The sequence below is a fragment of the Sus scrofa genome, chromosome 6, assembly GCF_054392235.1.
Source record: "Sus scrofa isolate SSC_HxYL_T2T_F1_AM1 chromosome 6, Sscrofa_HxYL_maternal_Yorkshire_Landrace_v2.0, whole genome shotgun sequence".
Taxonomy (NCBI): Eukaryota; Metazoa; Chordata; class Mammalia; order Artiodactyla; family Suidae; genus Sus; species Sus scrofa.
In genome coordinates, this window is record NC_139388.1 from 172,506,243 (window position 1) to 172,528,459 (window position 22,217).

Consider the following 22,217-nt stretch of genomic DNA (forward strand, 5'->3'; position numbering starts at 1 on the left):
TCACAGTTACTCTACACTTTAAATAAATGAATATTTCACAGACATTCCTCAGCTGTGTCTAAAGTGAATCAGCCAGTGACTTCCTACTCCATATGTGACTGTCCTTCCCAGCCAGGAGGCTGCATGGTTCTCTGCCTCTGGTCTGGCTTCTGCCGGATCACGACACTGGGTTCAGCTCTGGTTAGGAGCACAGCCTGTGTGGTCAGACAAAACTGCATGCATAATCCCAGCTCCACTCAGACTACTTGGTGCTCTGAGATTCCATTTTGGTATCTATAGAATGAAGATAATAATGCTGCATGGATTTGGTAGACATCAAATGTCTGGCCCATAATGACTACTCAAAATGAACAAACCCACTAGGAAGTATTGTTATGATATAGGGAACAGAGCTCCATTTTACAGAGAGGAAGCTAAGCCTATGGGAAACTAAATGGCTTGGCCAGGTCACGGTGACCAAGTCTTATGACAAATCCCTGGGCCTTCTGTGCTCCAGTTGCTTCCCCAGAGGTTGTCCTTGGGAGACCTTTGCTGCTGAGCAGAAGGGTGGGACTCTCCCTGGGCTGTCAGTGGAAAGCCTGACGGGGCTGCTGCCTGGCATTAGAAGCACGAGATGGGAGTAGCAATCCTGCTAAAGGAAAACAGGCAGGACCAGGGCATGAGGGCTTATCAAGGGAGAGAGGGTGACCCAGACAGCCCCAAACATCCTCATAAGGAAAGGCAAGGCAGGTAGGGCCTATTGCATCGTCACGCAGACTGGGGACCCTGGAGGACAGAGGAGAGGTGGGAGAGTGGAGGGGCAGGGTGTGGGGCAGAGGAGTGCTTTAGAGAACATATCACTGATGTCATAAAGGACCAGAACTTACTTTTAGCTCAGTACGAGAAAGGATTTTATGAAGGGCAGAGTCAAGTCTACCCAAGCTGCCTTGAGAGGTAATGAGCCTCCTGTCCCAGGGGAGCATGTGAATAGGCGTTGGAGCACCCTTTGCCGGGGAGGCTGCAGAGAAGATGTGTTCCCTGGTAGGGGCTGTGTTCTTCTGGACTGCCTCCAGTTCCTAGGTTTGGTGAGTCTCTCATGCTGCCCAGAACGGATCTGTGGGGTGTCACTGAGGGCTCACAGAGGGACCTGCGACATGGAGCATATCAAAGCAAGACTGGGGCAGAGTCTTACTCTGCTTAGCTCATAGGGAACATCCTGAGCAGGCCCACCTGTGAGAGACTGCAGGAAGGAAGAAAATAACACATCCCCTCCCGGCTAGAAGCAGGACTTTACCTCCTCCCCTTTGGTATAAAGGAAGCCGAAATTCTAACTTGGAGAAGATGGTTCTTTAAGACGTTAGTCTGCCATCTTCTCTATCTGCTGTCTTTCCTAATCAAGTTGCTATTTGTTGCCCAAAACTTTGATGCCCTGTGGGTCTGGAAGGGGCCTGAGTCTTCTGTGGCTGCTTGCTCTGGACTTGGGCCCAACCATATTTTCAGCTGAGTATCAGCCATAGATGACTCAGGCCCCTTCCAGACACAAGATCTGGGGGGAGGGACAAGGGTAACCCTCCTTGGCCGAAAGGCAAAGACCAGGGCGGGGACAGAGTCTTACTCTGAAGGCAGCATCTGCCTGCAGTGTCTGGGGAGGCTGCATGTTTCAGGCATCCACACGGGCTGTGCTCTGGCAGGAGTGATGAGTGAAGGTGGGAGCAGTCCCGGCCCATTCACTAGGGGCCCATCAGAGCCAATGCCTGCTCTCTGGGCCCAGGCTCCAGGGGCCTCTCTGACCCCTGGATTCTGTTTTTGGTTTCCAACCTTTTCTAGTCTAGTGATACTCTTTGCTGCCTGTCTCCTTGTGTGTCCATTTGTGTATGTTGATCCTTCCTGGTCTGCCTCTGTGCCTCTGTTCCTCCTGGTCTGGGTCTCTGGTCTGTGCCCTAGTCCATCCTTGCTGCTCTTAGATGGGGAGCTCCACCCTAGATCCCTCTTTACACCTGCTCTATCCTCAGTCTCCCAGGATCTCAGGATCCTGCCAGGCTCCCCTGGCTCACCCCATCCATCCCCTGACATAGCAGACCCCAGGCCCTCAGAGAAGGCTATGCCCTGGTTACCCTGTGCCCCAGAGCCAGCACTTCCTCCTCTTTACAGACAGCACTGAGGACTCCAGGAGCTGCTGGACACAGCAGGGGAAGGGCATATGGAAAAGGGCCAGCTCTGGCACCTTGCCTGGCCTCTGACTTCCCATCACGATGGCCACTCCCCTCAGGCAGCTCGCTGGGAAGGAGCCATGGTGTGGAGGTCAGAGGGGACATGCAGGCTCAGGGAGAGCCAGACTGTGTCACTGTGCGCAGAGGGGGCACCAGCAGCCTGACACTGTTGCCTCCCCACATCTGCTTGGTCTGATCAGCTGCCTGCTCCAGCTTCACTTGCTCTGATGTTTTGGCCACAACTTCTGCTTCTTCTGCCCCTTTCACTTCAGCTTCTACCCTGGAGGAGGCAGGAAATGAAAGGGCAAGTGAGTGAGTAAGTGGTGGGGGAGAAAGGAAAGACCCGAGTTCAAGCAGGTCAGTCCAACCACCTTCTTGTCAGGGATGCTCAGAGAGGCAGCTTTTGCCTAGTGGTTTTAAGCACAGGCTCTGGAGTTGGCTGCAGCTGTGACCCTGGGCAAGTTGTGTGACTCTTTCCTTATCTGTAAAATGGGTATGTTTGGGGTTAGCAGATGCACACTATTACATATAGAATGGATAACAACAAGGTTCTGCTGTATAACATAGGGCTCTATAGTCGATATCCTATAATTAACCATGATGGAAAAGAATATTTAAAAGAATATATATATTCACACATATATGACCATATATATTCACATATATATATGAATCACTTTGCTATATAGTAGAAATTAACACATTGTAAATCAACTAAACTTTAATAACAAATAAAAATAGCATGAGAGGAGTTCTCATCATGGCTCAGCAGCAATGACTCCGACTAGGAACCATGAGGTTGCAGGTTTGATCCCTGGCCTTGCTCAGTGGGTTAAAGAGCCCGCATTGCTGTGAGCTGTGGTGTAGGCTGGCAGCTGTAGTTCCAATTAGACCCCTAGCCTGGGAATTTCCATATGCCACAGGTGTGGCCCTCAAAAGGCAAAAGACAAAAAAATTTAAAAAATAAAAAGAAATTAAAAAAATAAAAATAACATGAGAAAAAATGGGTATAGTAATAATGCCCACCTCACAGGGTTGCTTTGTGCAGGGCTCATGTTCAATATGTAGCCATTCCGATATAGCTTTTCTTGTTTCTTGTGGAAGGTGTCCATTCTGATGGAAGCTGCCTTATTTATCATCACATCTTTCAACTACCACCCCAGTTATGGGAGTAAAATAAAATACAATAAAATAAGGCGTGTAAAGCACATACTACAGCACCAAGCACATAGTAAGCTGTTATAATTATTATTATATATTATATAAAATATTGCATTATTATTATTGTTGTTAGTATTAGCTGGGGCAGGAGATTCAGAATGCTTGGTGCCAACTCTCCCAATCTTCCTCCTTCAGTCAATTTGTGCCTTGATTTCTCCTGGGGACTCGTGACCTCCACACACAGGTAATTCTCTGCAGATCTCTGAGGAACAGGAAAGAAAAGTTACGGAGAGAGAGAATGTCTGTGTTCTTTCCTTTCTCTTTTTTTTCTGGCTTCCCGGGGTCTCCTGGTCTGTAGATCATTCAGTAAGCATATTTCAGGGCTTGCTATGTGCCATGCTCTGTATAAAATAAGAAGGTTATACTGGGAAATAATAAAATTATGCACAGTGAAGCTAAGCTTCTCATGGTGGCTGTGTCTGACCTGTAGGACTTCCAAGTTAGCTTGGGCTTGCCTTGAGCTAAGACAGAGCCCAAGGATCTGGTCAGCTGGCAGCCTGGAGTTCTGGTCCTAGTTTCAACTCTGCAATAAACTCCCACTGTGACCTAGGATACATCTCCTGCCTAGGTCTTCTCTCAGCATCTGGCATCTCAGGCCACTGTAATGCTCTGTTTCAGCCCTTGCAGCAGCTAAAGATCTCCCTACAGTGTCTGACCTGCCATGGAGTCTGGCAACCAAAGCCGAGTCTGGCTTTAAGGAGCAAAGCCGGGTTACACTAGTCTAACTCTCTTAGGCTTTTCCCCAAAAGACAAGGGAGCCACTGAAGGACTGCAGGAGTGGCACAGTCAGATTTTTGTTTTAGCAAGAGCCCTCTGAAGGCCAGGGGAGAGAATGAACTGGGTCAGGATCCAGCTGGAGGACTGAGATGAAGCCCGTTTGAGAGGAAGATACTGAGTGTCTGGACAGAACAGTGGCAGTGGGATTGGAGAGGGAAGAATGGGGGTGAGAGGCATTTTGGAGGTGGCAGCAGTGGAACCTGGGAACAGATGGGATGCAGGGGGGATGAGAAAAGAGCCACCTTTTCAACAATACCTTTATTGTCCCAAGTTTCCGACTGCTGTGTCTGCAGTGATCTTAGAGCTGCCATTGATTACTCAGTGTGTGCGTGCACATCTATACCCATATAGCCATAGTATTAAATTAAGTCCAACACAGGATTCTTTGCTCTCATGATTGCCATTCCCCCACTGAGAATCAAGGACAGAAAACATTTCTGCATATTGAGGACTTTAGTTGAGTTCTGTGTAGCTGAGAATTTTCTGCCCCAGGGAAACCTTGTTGTTAGAAAAGAATGAGTGAGATTCGGTTTCTCCAGTACATTTCTACTCTGAGACTCAGATTCTCCATCTGTGAGATGGAAGTTCTGATCCATATCCTTTACTTCTCAGAGTCATCATGAGCCTCAAAGAGAGAACGAATGCCACAGTCCATTGTAAGGTACAACCCCAAACCTGAATTCTATAATTTTGGCCCAAATGTAGGCACAGAGGCACGGTTCACATGGTAGAAAATGATGCTGCCCTTCGTTATCCCTCACATGGGGTTTCTAGTTCCTATTCCTGAGAGTCGGGCAACTTTTCCCCAGGAAATGTTTTACCCTCAAGAGCGTCAGGGGCAGGATGATGAGGACCCAGGAGTTCAAGGAGCCCAAGTCTCCAACCCAAAGTCCTAGGTGTGAAATAGCATCCTTGCGCATACTTTGCTGGGTTACAGACTGGGTTCCAGCTTCCCCCAGCCTCCCCTGATGGCTCAACATTAGACTCTTAAAGAGCAAGTGCATTCGCTGGATAAGTGTAAAAAATGAAGTTAGAAACGGTAGGGCATTTTCCCCACTCTTGGCCCCAAGAATATCTCATATTTGGTATTTTTCTCAGGAAGAAGGCTTGAAATGTCAGTATTTTTATTCCTGTTTTTTTTTTTTTTAGTTGAGGAAACCGAAGTCTAGGAAGTAAGCTAACAACCCGAGGTGACATAGCAAGTAAAGCCAGAGCCAGAATTCAGCAGAACCACTGTCTCCAAACCCCATGCCCTTTCCACGCTGCCATGCACTTCGTATCCTTTCCGGATCACCTGCCCCAATACCATAACACTTTATGCAGAAACTGAGGCCAATCTGAGGGCACACTGAGACCTACAAAGACCCTTTGGTGAAAGGTAGGGATTTAATCATAGGAATTTGCCTATTGAATCACATCTGTGAAGGTCCTAGAAAAGTGCACAGCACATAAGATGTTCAAACTCTGTGCAGCCCTTTGGCCAAAGTCAAGAAACCCTCTGAGGTATAGAATGGAGATACAGGTTCTTGTGAAGACTCCTTCCTGACGTCCAGAGGAGAATGAACAGGTTGGAGAACAAGTTGGTTTGTAAAAGGGAATGTCCTTCGTATCCCATTACAAGTTAATCACTAAAGGGATATTGCCCATAAGCTTAAATTAGACAAATAGCTCACCTCTGGGAACCCTGCCTTCCAAGTAATAAAACACTTCTGCTTAGCTCACAGGGAACATCTGAGCAGGCCCACCTGTGCGAGACTGCAGGATGGAAGAAAATAACACATCCCCTCCTGGCTAGAAGCAGGAGTTTACCTCCTCCCCTTTGGTATAAAGAAGCCGAAATTCTAACTTGGAGAAGATGGTTCTTTAAGACATTAGTCTGTTGTCTTCTCTATCTGCTGTCTTTCCTAATGAAGTTTCTATTTGTTGCCCCAAAACCTTGTCGTTCAATTGCCTTGTCGTGTGGCAAGCACTATGAGCTTGGACTCAGTAACAGGTTGGGTCAGGTAAATTGGCTCTCGGAGAAGGAATAATATTGACAGCATCCAGGTTGCTCCCCATTTCCTAAATATCAAGGATGCACATAATATCTCTTCAGTGAAGCTGTCCTCTCCCTGTTTCCATGAAGAAATGGAGGCTCTGGGAGGTTAAGTTGAAAAAGAACCAAGAGTCAGACACCAAAAGAGTTAATGAAATGCTGGCTTTTACGGGGAGAAGTAACAGCACAGACATTTGGGAGAATGAAAATTGATTGAGGGCATCAAGTATAGTGAAGTAATTCTTGGGATGTTTGCTTGCATAGCTTGGATCTGAATCTCAGTCCTATATATGGAGAACCATCCAGAAATGCTACTAACATTTATTATGCATCTATCACTCAGGTTTTCCATATGAAGCTTTTCATGCCAAAAAATTTAAGCTTTCCATGCATCGTTCAATCCTAGTAGCAAACTTGTAACAAAGAGACAATTATCCACATTTTATACCCAAGAAAGTAGTCTCAAAGGAGTAGGGGGCGGGGCAAAGGGCTTACTGAAGGTCCTTCACTTAGTAAACCGTAAAGCCAGGACTTAGAGCTCAGTGTCCCTTCTAACGCTCCCTAGTCTGTGATGGGAAAGTGGGTGGTCAGAGCGCTATCCTGGCCTGGGGCAAACTGACGGTAAAATTAAAGTGGAAAAGTTAATTGACATCTTCGAGAGGACCAAATAGGTTGTCCCACTGCAATTTGACGAACTGCATAGGGTCTGTATGCTGATGTTTATCTCTGAGCGCCTGGCTGCCTTTTACTAAAGGAGATTGGGATGCGAAGGCCTGACAGAAAACACCTAGGCCAGTGCTTTCGTTTCACAGATGAGGAGACCGAGGCTAAAACGGGTAATTCCTGGTCGGCCAGAGGCAATGTGGGTGCCTTTTCCTCTTCATAAATGTCCTAGGAGAGGTGGCAGTGGGTAAGAGCAGGTGAAATGACCTTCCATGTCGAGGGAGATCATGGTGTTTCATGACAACTGGGCAATAACCACTATCCTAGCCCTATTAGTAACGCTCAGTAGGGGATAGCTTTCCTAGTTCTCTGTCTGAATGGGTCCTTTCTTTTTCATTTAGAAGCAGAACACAATGCAAGGGTCCAACCAGTCCTCTGTGACTGAATTCATCCTTCTGGGCTTCTCCTTCAGCCCTGGGACCACTCCTCTGTTCTTCTCAGCCTTCCTGATAACCTACCTGTTGATAATTCTGGGCAACAGCTTAATCACCAGTCTCATCTTCCTGGACTCGCACCTCCACATACCCATGTACTTCTTTATTGGCGTACTTTCCATGTTGGATCTGGGCTATACCACTACAACTATGCCCCAGATGTTGGCACATATGGCCAGCCAAAAGACGACCATTTCTTTTGCCAGCTGTGTAGCTCAAATGTACATTTTCTTGGTGCTTGGCATCACTGAGTCCTGGCTGTTTGCCATCATGTCTATAGACAGGTATGTGGCCATCTGCCACCCACTCAGGTACAAGGTCATCATGAGCCCATGGCTGTGTTGGGTACTGGTCATATTCTGTGGACTCTGGGGTATCATCTCTGCTCTCGTTTACACTGTCTTTGCCATGCGCCTGCCCTACTGTGGCCCCAACAAGATCAACCACTTCTTCTGTGAGGTCCCTGCAGTCTTGAAGCTGGCTTGTGCGGACACCTCACTCAATGACCAGGTAGACTTCATTCTTGGCTTTAGTGTCATCCTGGTTCCGCTCTCCCTGATCCTTGTCGTTTATATCAACATCTTCATTGCCGTCGGGAGGATTCGTTCCGCCCACGGGCGGCGGAAGGCCTTCTCCACCTGTGCCTCCCACATCACCGTGGTGACCATGTTCTGTGTGCCAGCCATGGTCATGTACATGAAGCCTGGCTCAGAGGCCTCCCCGGAAGAGGACAAGATGTTAGCCCTGTTCTACAATGTCATCTCTGCCTTCCTCAACCCCATCATCTACAGCCTCCGGAACAAGGACGTGAAGAAGGCTTTTCTCAAGGTGATGGGCTGGGGCAGGGCTCCAGGATGAAGCCATGGAAGAGGAGCTGGAGGACAAGAGAACAGGACTCATTATGCAGTCAGTGACCTGGACACTCACTCACATGACCCGGTAGCAACCGTACACCCCCCCTCCCTTAGCCCCAAATCTCAACTTTATTCAAGTCCTTGGTGGCAGACCTGTCATGAAATGTCTTCCAGGCACTTTAGACTTTTCATTCTGTTTTGGTCTTGAGTCTCAGTGGTTAACCAAAGAAGAGTATCTGAGCCATTAGGATCTTTTACTGAGATGGAGGGAATGGGCTTTGGGGATGACCTGTGGCTGACTCTTGAGAAAGGAGCCTTACCCTCTGGAAACGTCACACATGGTATTAGGTTATCTGGGGATGGACAGGGCACCGACATCACAGGATTCCTGGCGAAGGGAGGATAAAGGAGTGAGTGATATTGCATTATCTTACAGGCCATTGCGTGCGTGTTTCAGACATGCAGACTAGAGAGAAGCTGGGATGGCTGAGGCCAGGTGTGAACATGCGCCACTGACCTTTCCAGACTCATCTCAGTTCACTCTGCTCCTCTTCCCCTCACCCTATGTAGTCTGGCTTCTGTATTTACCTTGCATGTGCCACACTATTTTCCATTTCAGGGCTTCTATGTAGGCCATTCCTTCTCTCCACCCCTTGCACTGCACTCCACCTCCATCCCATCCTGTTATGCTGTTGATTTCCTGCTAATCCGTCAGCTCTGGCTTAAACTGAAGCTCCTCAGAGAGGCCTTTCTTTGAGCCTCCAGAGTGAGTTAGCCTTCCAAAGAACCCTGTGCTTCTCTCCTATGACAGTGAAGGCATGCATTTAAACATGAGTTCTCTGTATAGACAGCAAGTTCCAAAAGGCAGCGACCATGAATGTCCAGCTGAGGGCTGTATCCCTAGGATCTCACCCTACGCTTCTTCCATAGTGGCCTTCAATGGATATTTTAGTGCATGAAGGAGTGAACACACCACTGGAAAAACTAGAGAGGGAAAATAAAGCCAGTGAGTGGGAGGATTGATGGATTCAGACTAGCTATATGTAAGAAATAGTGGCAGGTACAAAAAGGGGAGGAGATGAAATAGATGTTGTCAAGCTATAACTATATGGAAAAATTGTTTGCTTTTGTTATTAATAAATATGAGTTGAGCCACTGGAATAACATTTTTACCATCAAACTAGCAAAGTTTAGAAAAACAGTAATACTCAATACTGGGAAGGATGCAGTAAGACCGACACTCAATTCATTGCTGAAAAGAACATCATTAGTTCTACCTTCCCAGAGCAGTGCCTTCCACAGAGCAGTTACCCCATATGCATGTTAAATGAAGAGCAATAAAACTAATAATTACGGCTCTATTTATTAAACATTTATGTGCCAATAAGGTTTTAAGAATTTTACACATAAGATTTATTTAATAAAAATACCAACAAATAGAAAGCATATAACAATGTTTATCATGAACTTTCACAATGTTTTTATACTCAGATCCAGAAATTTCACTTCTAGGACTTTTGTCCTAACAACAAATCCTGGAAGCGACCAAGTTTTATGTTCAAATATATTCATCAAAGGATAATTGGAAATAGCTATTACATATATGTCAACTTTATGAAATACCATGCAACCAATACTTCATGTTTTGAAGTAGTATTTAATTACATTGAAAAGTATGATATAATGTTAGGTGGAAAAAACTCCAGGTATAAAATTGAGTGTATAAAGGCAGTCCAGTTTTTATAAAATATGCATACATTCATTTTTAAAAGCCTGGAAGGATATACCTTAACAGGTTAACGTTGGATATCTCTGAGTAGTAAGATGATAAGTAATTTTTAATTATAATTTCCTCTACTTTAAAAAATTTCTACAATCAGCAAATATTGTCTTTATAGCAGGAAGAAATAAAGACGACATCAAAAATATCTGTTGGAAGTTCCCACTGTGGCTCAGTGGGTTAAGAACCTGACTAGTATCCATGAGGATGCAGGTTTGATCCCTGCCCTTGCTCAGTGGGTTAAGAATCTGGCATTGCCGCAACTTACAGCATAGGTCATAGATGGAACTCAGATCCAGTGTAGCTGTGGCTGTGGTGTAAGCTGGCAGCTGCAACTCCTATTCAACCCCTAGCCTGGGAACTTCCATATGCCATGGGTGTGACCCTTAAAAGAAAAAAAATCTGTTGTCTTGTTGGAGAAAAGAAAGTATGCCTATGTTGTTGGCATCATTTATTCATTCATCAAACATTCATTGATGCTTACTGTATAAATCAGGCCTAATGCTAGGTCCTGTAGATACAGGCATAAATAATCCAAGTCCTAGTCTGGTGAGGAAGAGGCAAGTACTAAGACAAGGATGCTATAAGGTACTTCTGGAAACATATTCAAAACACTGAAGGAGCAACGAGGAGGTGGGCCAGGCTCCACAGCAGAGACCATATTTCTGTTGGATCTTGGAAGCATGAGTAGAAGTTTGATAATTGATGAAAAGGATAGGGAGCCGAGGTGGGGTGTTTCAGCCTGAGATTTGGAGGTTTTGGAGAATGGGCAGAATGGCTGGAACACAGGTCCAGGCAGGGGACAGTAGATGTGACAGATAGGGCCTGGCACCTGTCAAAGATATTAGGTTTCTTTCTCCCCTCTAAACAAATATTTTCCAAGGACTGTTACCTGGAACTCTGGTCCTATGAAACATTCTGTGACAAAAAGATTTCTTGCTCAAATAGGCTCAGAAACATTGCTTTCCATGAAGACTCTGAGAAGTCCAGTAACCATGAACAAATAGATAAATGAACAACAATAACCAAAAAACAAAACAAAACAAAGAAAATACCTACACTGACTGTGTTAAAAATATTTAACACAATATTTTCCAAACTTGTTGGATCACAGAACTGTTTCTTTGTGCAACATTTATTAGCCAAAGAAACAAGTACTTTCCAAAAATGTTTTGAGAAATGCTATGGTATGCATGGATAAATTTGAGAGGGAAAGGCAGAAAAATTGGAAGTGACTAAAGTATACCTCGAAGCATCACCCCTCAGGGTTAGTATCTTTATTCACTGCTTCACGTCTCTGCGTACTGCTTTACCCAATTGAGATCATATATAAATTCTGTTCTATAGCCTTTCTGTGTGACCTATATGTCTCTTCCACGTGTATTTTCCATAATTTTACTTACTACACTTCAGTTTGTATATTTCCTTTTGACCTGATTTCCAGTTTACTAATTTTCTATTCAGTTTGGTCTAAGCTACTGTGAAACCCGGGAATAAATTCTTTACTACAATTACTATCTTTTTAATACTAAAATTTCAATTTTATTATTTTTTAGTTTCCAAGGCACCACTGACATTCTCCATCTTATTATTTAATCACAGTTATTTTAAAATTTAGGTCTGATTGCACCATTACCTAGATTTCCTATAGGTCCATTTCTATTGTTTTAAGTTTTCTCTCGATTTTGAGCAATTTTTTTTTGGTTTTGTTTTTGCTTTTTAGGGCTGCACTTGCAGCATATAGAAGTTCCCAGGCTAGGGGTTGAATCGGAGCTACAGCTGCCAGCCACAGCCACAGCCATGGCCACAGCCACAAGGATAAGAGTCATGTCTACAAACTACACCACAGCTCATGGCAACCCTGGATCCTTAACCCACTGAGTGAGGCCAGGGACCGAACCATATCCTCATGGATACTAGTCAGGTTTGTGCTGAGCCACAATGGGAACGCCAAATAGATTTTTATATATTATTTTTGCCTGGCAATTTTTGATTAAATTTTAGATACTGTAAAATGTGTAGAGGCCCTGGTGAGGCTATATTCCTTCAGAATGGATTAACGTTTCTTCTAGCGGGCAGTTTGGGCAGTGAGAAAAATCTCCTTAAGTTATTGAGGCACTGAACTGACTCGACGCTGTGCTTTAGCCTTTTACTTATTGGTATATTTCTGGTTTACCCTTGCAGTTCCCTGGGAGTCCCAGATGGAAAGTTTGTGATGTTTGGCAGGTCCCTCCCTCCCTCCCTCCTCACCCTCCTCCTCGCCCTGCCAATTTTTTTAACCCTTCAACTCCCTGAGCGTATCGTCTTAGTCTCTTAGGGTCCCCTACTTTTCTCACAGAATATCATGAGCATGTCCCCATGCCCTGAATATCTCTGCAAAGGATTGTATTCTAGCTGATAACCAGCCATCCTCCTCTGCCTCCTTTTTCTCTTTTCCCCCAAGTAGTGGCATAAGGACCATTTCTGTGCATAAATCATTAACATAACTTTTTTGGGGTTTATTTATTATATATATATGTTTTTTTTTCTCTTGCACAGCATGATGACCCAGTTACACTTACATGTATACATTCTTTTTTCTCCTATTACATGTTCCATCATAAGTGACTAGACAGAGTTCCCAGTGCTACACATCAGGATCCCATTGCTAATCCATCCCGAAAGCAACATTCTGCACCTATTTACCCCAAGCTCCCAGTCCCTCCCCTTCCCCCTTGGCAACCACAATTCTGTTCTCCAAGTCCATGATTTCCGTCTCTGTTTAAAGTTTCCTTTGTGCCATATATTAGATTCCAGATACAAGTGTTACAATATTGTCTTTGTCTTTCTCTTTCTGGTTTACTTGACTCAGGATGAGAGTCTCTAGTTCCATCCATGTTGCTGCAAATGACATTATTTTGTTCTTTTTATGGCCGAGCAGTATTCCATTGTGTATATACACCACATCTTCCTGATCCAATCATCTATCATTGGACATTTGGGTTGATTCTACGTCTTGGCGATTGTGAATAGTGCTGCAATGAACATGCAGGTGCATGTGTCTTTTTTAAGGAGAGTTTTGTCTGGATATATGTCCAAGAGTGGGATTGCTGGGTCATACGGTAGTTCTATGTACAGTTTTCTAAGGTGCCTCCATACCGTTTTCCATGGTGGTTGTACCAGCTTACATTCCCACCAACAGTGCAGGAGGGGTCCCTTTTCTCCACACCCCCTCCAGCATTTGTTATTTGTGGACTTATTAATGATGGCCATTCTGACTGGTATGAGGTGGTATCTAATGGTAGTTTTTATCTGCATTTCTCTAACAATCAGGGGTGTTGAGCATTGTTTCAAGTGCTTGTTGGCCATCTGTATATCTTCCTTGGAGAAATGTCTATTCAGGTCTCTTGCCCATTTTTCCATTGTGTTGTTGGCTTTTTTTCTGTTGAGTTGTATAAGTCGTTTGTGTATTTTAGAGATTAGGCCCTCGTCAGTTGCATCATTTGACACTATTTTCTCTCATTCTGTAAGTTGTCTTTTTGGTTTCCTTTGCTGTGCAAAAGCTTGTCAGTTTGATTAGATCCCATTGGTTTATTTTTGCTTTTATTTCTGTTGCTTTGGGAGACTGACCTGAGAAAACCTTTGTAAGGTTGATGTCAGAGAATGTTTTGCCTGTGTTACGTTCTCTTCCAGGAGTTTGATGGTGTCTTGTCTTATACTTAAGAACTTTTCAAGGACTCAAGGTCAAGAAGAATGCATATAAAGGAGAGCCTATGAAAAAAATGATTTGGCAGAAGACTGAAACTGTCTATAGCCTGATTCAATTTGGTTTTTGAGATTTCCTCTATTACAAGAATTAGCATCGAGATCTAGAAATAACTGCATCCATGTGAGTTAGTGTGAAGGCAGAGTATTAGCATCAAATACCTTCAATTGATGTGAAATATTCTTTTATGATGTGGTATGATTCCCTTCAGCTTAAAAGTCTTTATTCTAACTGTAGTATTCGGCTCTATTTGATGCTTCTTGCTCAAAATTTTACCTTTTCCTTGGCTCGCTGGCAGACGCTATGGAACTAGATGAGAAGTTCCTTAGGAGAGGTCAACCTAAACCTTGGCAGGTAAACTGAGGTCTCTTCTTGGAGAGGCAGAAAGTGCAAATAGCTCTGAAAAATGGATTGTCTGAGAAGACAGCCATTGTGTCTACGTATAAATAAAATTTTTTATTACAGAGCAGCTGAATCCTTGGGGTTGGAATAGGGATTTCCTAACATATCCAGCATCATAGAAAGAAGGGATATATGCGATAGGGGTGAGAAAAGATAAGATGGAAGGAAATTCTAAAGTCCTAAGCCATTAAGCAGTTCATTCCAATTCCGTTATTGGGATTCAGTATAGTAAACATTAGCCTTCTATAATGTTAAAACTGATGAATATACACCTGCAACCACCTGCTTGAATGACATGCAACTTAATATCTTAAGGCAGCTTAAACTTAACATGTCCAAAAGGAGACTCATCACCATTCACTTCCAACCTGCTGCCCTAATGGGCTTTAGGTTTCAATAAATGGTACAACCCAACAGTCCAAAGGGACTAATGCCCTACATCCGATTAGTCACCACAAAACCCCATTAATCCTCTCCAATCTGTCCCCTTTTTTCCATTCCCACTATACCTGGCCAACAAAGCCTAATAACCTCTCACTTGAACTCTTAGTAGACTCCAACTGACCTTCCTCCTTCTAGTCTTAAGCCAAACTGGCCACCAATCTTTCGAAAACACTACTCTGACCAATGGCGTGCTGGTCAATATTTAAGTCAGCTCTCTGGTGAAAATAAAGAACTCCAGTTTGTTTTGTGTGCCAGTTTCTTTGGTGTAAACACTCCCGCCATGACCGATTTCAAGCTACCAATGTGACATCACTGAGCACAGAGTTGGAAGGAGCTGAGCACCATCAGCTCTCACGAGCCACTAAACCACATCACTCTCTTGAATAATAAATTGCAGTGGATACTTGATACCCTCAGGATGTACTATAAACTCTTCAGGCTAGCCTGCAAGAACCTCCATGATCTGGCCCTCATAGTTTCTCCAGGCTCATCTCTCCTTTGCCAACCACTACTCCTATCCAACACACAGCTTGCTCAACACTCACTTTGTGCTTTAGTTTGTGAGGACAAAGATGGGAAGTGATTTTTCAAGGAGAGCTAAAAGCAAGTAGGGCAGATACACAAATGGAAAGAGGCCAAACGTAGGCTTGCCTTAAGTGAGATCCATCAGTAACTGGAGAGATGGGGTAACATGACAAAGTGGGGTCAGAATACCTGGCTCTGAGTCCTAGTGACCTTGCAGTTATTTCTGAGCACTGAGCTCAGTTTTCCCACCTCTAAAATGGGAGTTCGGGTAGGCAACACCTAAGAGCTTTCCAGTTCTGACATTCTTTTTCTATGGAGGCCTAAGTAAAGTTCAGATAAGACTAGCAGAGCAGCTAAGACTTGGGTCCTGGTATTAGCTGACTAGGTACTCACCTAGGGGCCCCAACATAGAGGCCTGAGGTAAGGGTCCAACTTCCCCACTCCTTAGCTCTAGTTCCCCAAAATTTTAAGGTTTCCTTTGGGACACGGGCAGCCCTTCTTTCTCTATCATAATTGCTCCCTCCTTACTGAACTTTCTCTGAGTAATGGTATCCCACACAACTAGAAGTCTCCTGAGGTGCCACTGGGATCTATTTGGCTGCACCCTTAGGGAGTCTTTGATCCTCGATACCCAAGGGCCTCATTAATACACCAACCAAGTATCTCCCAGGGAGCTGCTGAGATGCAGCAGCTTCTGGGGAGAAGCTAAAATAGGACTCTCTTATAGGCCAGTAGGTGGATATTAGAGCCGCCCAAGGCAGTTGTGGGATCTGGGTGGAGGAGGCATGGGTACTAGGCCTGGGGTCAGGGTGGAAGGATAGGTTAGGAACATGAAGGACAAAGACCAGAAGCCTGCGAAGGGTGCTCTCCGCAGATTGCTGTCAGCCATAGCTCTGGCACAGTGTCACCTGCAGATGGTGCAGACGCAGCAGAGTCCGGTGAAGGGAGGTCGTTGGAGAATGACCTCCAAGGAGGCCTTTGAGCGCTAACTACTCTGCAGGCATAGTGTTAAGCAACTTTGTATGTGCTGCTTCAGTTAACCATCAGGACAACATTTCGAGATAAGCACTAATATTATCACTGGTTTCTGGAAGAGAATGACACACAATTTAGACAACTCTCCCAAGATCACTCTGCTAATTAGCAACGCAGACAGAACTTGGACTCAGATCTGATTCTGGTGCCGCGCTCTTCGTCATTCTTCTATCTTGGATGTAAAGTAATTGGCCCATGGTGAGTGCCTAATGAAATCATCCCCACCTAATGACATGCCAAGCGGCACAAACTAAGGCTTGAAGAGCAGCTCATTCGAGGAAGGTAATACAAGGAATATCCACTTGTTCTTGATTTCATTTCTCCCGTTTTTCCGTCTAACTTTATTTCATTTCACAAATTGCCAAGAAGAGGATTTTGGTTGTCCAGGAGTGGGTAATCCAGGTAGAAGTCATCAAAGAAGACCTTGATAGTAATTTTGAAAGAGAAGGTGACGGAGGAAACTGGGGATTCCCAGTGGACCGGGAATCCGTTCTTGCAACAAACTCAGTCTTATATCATTGGCCTGACTTCATTGAAGCCATTAATCTGACATTTATTAGCCCTTACTCATACCCTGTGCTATGAATTGGAGATGGAAAGGTAAGACATGGTTCTCCATCTTTAAGGAATTCCATAAAGCAGTGCACAGCTATGGGGAATAATATCAGAGCCCAGAGGAAGAAGGGGGTGGGAACCACAGAATACGTCCATGATTAGGATTTTACCAAGAGGAGAAAAATAGACAAGGGCATTTCAACTGGAGAGTGACTTAATAATACTAGTGATAACTGAAGCTTATTGCTATAGTGTTACATACAACGAAAATATCATTGAGTCTTCACAGAACCCTTCAAGGCATGTTATTCTCCCAGTTTTAGAGACGACACAATGGAGGTTTAGTGAGATTAATAACTTTCTCTGGGTTGTACTGTTGGTAAGTGGCAGAGCAGGATTCAAACCAAATTTCCTTTGACTGCAGAGACTCTGCAGCCTCCTGGGTACATACTGCCTCATGGAAAATAGATTTATGAAAGGATCTGGAATATTCATAGGATGGTGAATGAGTTGGTTTGTCTTCAGCTGGAGTCAGCAAACCCTTCCTCTAAAGGGCCAGATAGTAAATATTTTAGGTTTTGTGGGACATATATGGTCTCTGCCACAACTTCTCAACTCTTGTGGTAGGGCAAAGTAGCCACAGACATAAGTGAATAATTTTTTCCAACCAAAAACCATTCCTAGCTATCAAGATGTGTGGAAGTACAGGAAATAAAGCTAGAATGCCAGGTAAGTAAGAATCAGATTACAGGGAGTTCCCATGGTGGCACAGTGGTTAATGTATCTGACTGGGAACCACGAGGTTGCAGGTTCGATCCCTGCCCTTGCTCATTGGGTTAAGGATCCGGCGTTGCCATGAGCTGTGGTATGGGTTGCAGACGAGGCTCGGATCCTGCGCGCTGTGGCTCTGGCTTAGGCCAGAGGCTATAGCTGCGATTCGACCCCTAGCCTAGGAACCTTCATATGCCACAGTAGCGGCCCAAGAAAAGGCAAAAAGCCAAAAAAAAAAAAAAAAAAAAAAAAAGAAGAAGAAGAAGAGTCGGATTCCAAAGGGCGTCGAGTACCATGGGAAGGAATTTAGGCATTAGCTCATAGATAAGGGGAGTTTTCAATGGCTTCTAAGCAGGGAAAGAGCGTGGCCAGCTCTGCCTTTTCGAAAGTCACTCTGACAGTGTATAGGTTGGGTTGGATGGAAGAAAGGCTAGAACAGGCACGGCCGGGGAAGAAGCTCTTGCTCTTCTTCAGCGAAATGCTCTTCTGGATGTTTCCTGTCCCCGCTCGGCCTTGGACCTTGCATGGTCCTCCTGTTGGTGTAGATACAGTCGCTGCTTAAATTGTTGACATTGTCCCAATTTCATTCTTAGAACACCCTCTCAGAGGAGACAAAAACAACGAATTTTGAACAGGAAAGCATAACAAAGATATAAAGCAGGCTTTATAACAGTGGTCTCCTCAGCTCGTAGCCTGACATTTTCCTCAGGCTTTTCCTTCTTTCTGGAGGAAGCCTACGCGGGGCCTTCTCAGGAGGCAGGAGAGTAAGCCCCTGACGTGGGTACCCGTCGTAGCTCTCAGGGGAGCTCCCTCTGTGCAAAAGTAAGAGGGTAGAGACATTACATTATCTTACGTTTACGTTACTGTTGACTAATAGTGTATTCCCACTTCAGGCTTCCTAAGTTTTCATTAGTACCACATCTCTTTGTTCTGACTCTAGATTCTGTTACAAGTTTGTGTACATAGTGAGAAATGGCTCCTAAAATCAGATTCTCTGAATCTTTGTGTCATTGAATTTTGGAGTCATTGAATTTTGGAATTTTATTTTATTTTACTTTATTTTTAATTTTTTTTTTGGTCTTTTTGTCCTTTTTAGGTCTGCACCCGCAGCATATGGATGTTCCCAGGCTAGGGGTCTAATCGGAGCTGTAGCTGCCAGCCGATACCACAGCCACAGCAACACCAGATCTGCACCATGTCTGTGACCTACACCACAGCTCACAGCAATGACGGATCCTTAACCCACTGAGCGAGGCCAGGGATCGAACCCACAACCTCATGGTTCCTAGTCGGATTCGTTTCTACTGAGCCATGATAGGAACTCTGAATTTTGGAATTTTGGAACATTTATGGCAAAAGTGACTTTTAATGTAGGATATTGTAATTTCACATCCAAAGCAGTGATGTTACCCCTGAATGATATATAGGCTTATAGCTTAGGCCTGAAAACATCTAAAAACGGAGAGCTTGCTATTTCTCTCTACAATGCTGTGCAATGTCTACTTTCTTCCCTCTAAAAGAGTTGACACACGGGTCAGTTTCTCTCTTGCCTAAAGTGGACCTATTTTGTATCTGGTGACCTGCTAAACCCTTCAGCAAAAAAGCTGGTGCGAGAAATACATTTCGGACCAGGAGTTTGAGTCCTGGCTCCTCCATTTACTCTGTCTGACCTTGGATGGATGATTTTATTAAATGAAAGCAGTGGTACTGATCTCAACGAGTCATGGTGATAATTTAATGATAGCATTAATTAAAACATTTTCAGAGAGTACCATTTTATAAATTACTCTTTCTTTGGGATCTGGAAAAGGGGCATATCTAGACATTACTGTTCTGTTGCAAGAGGATTAAGAGAGAAGGACTGGTCTGTCTTATGTTCTACGGCCCAGGCCTCCCAGTGGGATTGAGGATTGAGTCTAAATCACACTGAGGACCCATTCCTACCCCCGCTCGTCCTACTCAGCTCTGCCCTGCAAGCAACATGGCCGTGGAGGAGTCCTTACTAGCTTTTAAGAAAAGCCTCCAGACACACAGGAACTTAATTTCCAGGTAGATATGCCTCTTCTTTTTTTTTTTTTTTTTTGAAAAATGCTAGATGCACAGAAGTTTTCTCTGGGTTTCAATTCTTGAGTCTCTGGCAGTATTTATTTAACTATAAATAAATACAGTTGTAGCCACTGCAGGTAGGCCTGGAACAGAGAGGGTGAGGGAATAAAAGTTCTAAGAGAAAGATTTCTTTCCCCCTATAAAATTTTCTTTGAAACTTTTCCTGAAAGTTTATGGTCTGTGGGTTTTCAAAGGTACAAAGAGGAAGAAGGCAAAGGAAAGAAGTCAGGGGTTTTGTTTTTTTTCACATTTACCTTGTCCTTGGCAGCACCTATCTGTCTTGACATTTGAAAGAATTACTTCAGGAAATACAGAGAGCTCTAGAACTTTTTGGTATTTTATATATATATATATATAAAATATATATATTTTATATATATATATATATATATATTTGTCTTTTTGCCATTTCTTGGGCCACTCCTGCAGCATATGGGAGGTTCCCAGGCTAGGGGTCTAATTGGAGCTGTAGCTGCCAGCCTATGCCAGAGCCACAGCAACGCGGGGCAGGGATCGAACCCACAACCTCATGGTTCCTAGTTGGATTCATTAACCACTGCGCCACGACGGGAACTCCACTTTTTGGTACACTATAAAACATTTTGTATTTCTTTAGCTTCTTTACTTTGGTTAATGGGGTGTGTGTGTTTGTGTGTGTGTGTGTGTGTGTGTGTGTGTGTGTGTATGTGTGTTTCTTCAAAATAAGATATCTGCTACGTACAATTTCTTCCACAGGGGCTTTGGAATTTTATTAAAGCTAGTTATTTAGACAGACTGAAAATATTTATAGACTCTCTACTAAGTGCCTGGAGTAATGCTAGGCTAATTTGGATAGAATATTCCCTGGCGTGGAGGTGGATGTCTGGTTTGACTGCATGGTTCTGAGAGGCATTCAGTCCCTGCATCTATGGATCTCCCATGAAATTCTCTCACTGCGACTGCAAGGAGTTTAGGAGTATGTCCTCTTCTTTCCCCAGAAGGAAGGCCATGCATAGCCGAGGTTGGAAAAATCACAGCTCTGTAACTGAGTTTATCCTCCTAGGCTTCTCTAGAAGTCCCAGAACCAACTGGATTCTTTTCTTCCTCTTCCTCTTTCTTTACTTACTTACAGTCCTGGGAAATGGGCTCATTGTCACCCTGATCAGAGTGGATGCACACCTCCACACCCCCATGTACTTCTTCCTCAGCATCCTCTCTCTACTGGATCTCAGCTACGCCACCACCACAGTGCCCCAAATGTTGATCCATCTAGTAAGTGACAGTAAGACCATCTCTTATGTTGGGTGTGTGGTCCAGATGTATGTTTTCCTGACCTTGGGCATCACTGAGACCTGGATTTTTGCAGCCATGGCTTATGACAGATATGTTGCCATATGCTACCCACTCCACTATGGGGTCAAGATGAGCCAAACCCTGTGTGTACTTTTGGCAGTCAGCTCTGCCTTTTGTGGTATCACCTGTGCCCTTGTCTACACAGTCTTTGCAATGAACCTGCCGTACTGTGGCCCCAATGAGATCAATCACTTCTTTTGTGAAATTCCTGCTGTCTTGAAGTTGGCCTGTGCAGATACAACCCTCAATGACCAAGTGGATTTTATCTTGGGTTTCATCTTGCTCCTGATCCCACTGTCCCTCATTCTGGCCTCATATGTTCGCATCTTTGTGGCTATTCTAAAGATTCGCTCTACCCAGGGGCGAATCAAGGCCTTCTCCACTTGTGCTTCACATATCACTGTGGTCACCATGTTTTGTATTCCATGCATGGTCATGTACATGAGGCCTGGCTCCGAAGCCTCCCCAGAAGGTGATAAGAAGTTGGCTCTGTTCTACAATGTCATTTCTGCCTTTCTCAACCCCATCATCTATAGTCTTCGGAACAAGGATGTGAAGAGGGCTTTCCTCAAGTTAGTCGGAATGAGTGAAGATGCTCAGTAAGCATGGAGTAGGACTGTCTGCAATGCCTATGACATCCATATGGTCACTGAAGTCATTGGACCCTCCCTCCCAGGGTAAGGGAGATATCTAGAAAAAACCACTTTTGCATTTAGTTTGGTCACTGGAAAAATTAGGAAAGGACTCAGAAAGAAATACGTCCAAGGCTTAAGGATGTCATTGATCCTCTGTGGCTTTGGAAACATCAACTCACTTCTCTGAAATTTAATTTCTAAATCTGTAAAATGTGTTTCATGATATGCCTTGTGCCTAAATGAGAACTATTTTCATTGATAGATTTCCACATGACAGCCACTGTCTGAGTGCTTTATATGTACTTTAATTCCTATAATAATTCCAGAGGTAGGTATTATTATCCTCTTCATATAGATAAAGAAATAGACGCACAAGATTCCACCCAGCTAGAAAGCAGTACACCCGATATTTGAGCTCAGGTAGCATAACTCCAGAGCCCAGGTTCTTACCTGTTTGTTATATCATGCCATATCTCAATTAGTCAGCCAAGATTTTTGAGGCTCAGCTGAGATAATGGATGGGATAGTACTGATGAAAATTCAAACACTTAGAATTATTCTTCTAAGTCACAACTATCAGGTCAGATCCATGAAGTCAGAGCTCTGTTGGATACTTTAGATCTTCCTTAACCAGTATTTCATCGCCTAGCAAAT

The 22,217-nt window shown here is 44.2% G+C and overlaps 2 protein-coding genes across 2 annotated transcripts; both read left to right on the forward strand.

Annotated features, from left to right (window-relative positions):
• The first annotated feature begins 7,298 nt into the window (after positions 1-7,298).
• LOC100737941 (olfactory receptor 2A12-like) lies at positions 7,299-8,237 on the forward strand. The gene has a single exon (XM_021097630.1). It carries the CDS (start codon positions 7,299-7,301, stop codon positions 8,235-8,237), a length of 939 nt encoding a protein of 312 aa, XP_020953289.1.
• A 12,316-nt stretch (positions 8,238-20,553) lies between these two features.
• LOC100737983 (olfactory receptor 2A5-like) lies at positions 20,554-21,531 on the forward strand. The gene has a single exon (XM_003482113.3). It carries the CDS (start codon positions 20,554-20,556, stop codon positions 21,529-21,531), a length of 978 nt encoding a protein of 325 aa, XP_003482161.3.
• The last annotated feature ends 686 nt before the right edge of the window (positions 21,532-22,217 follow it).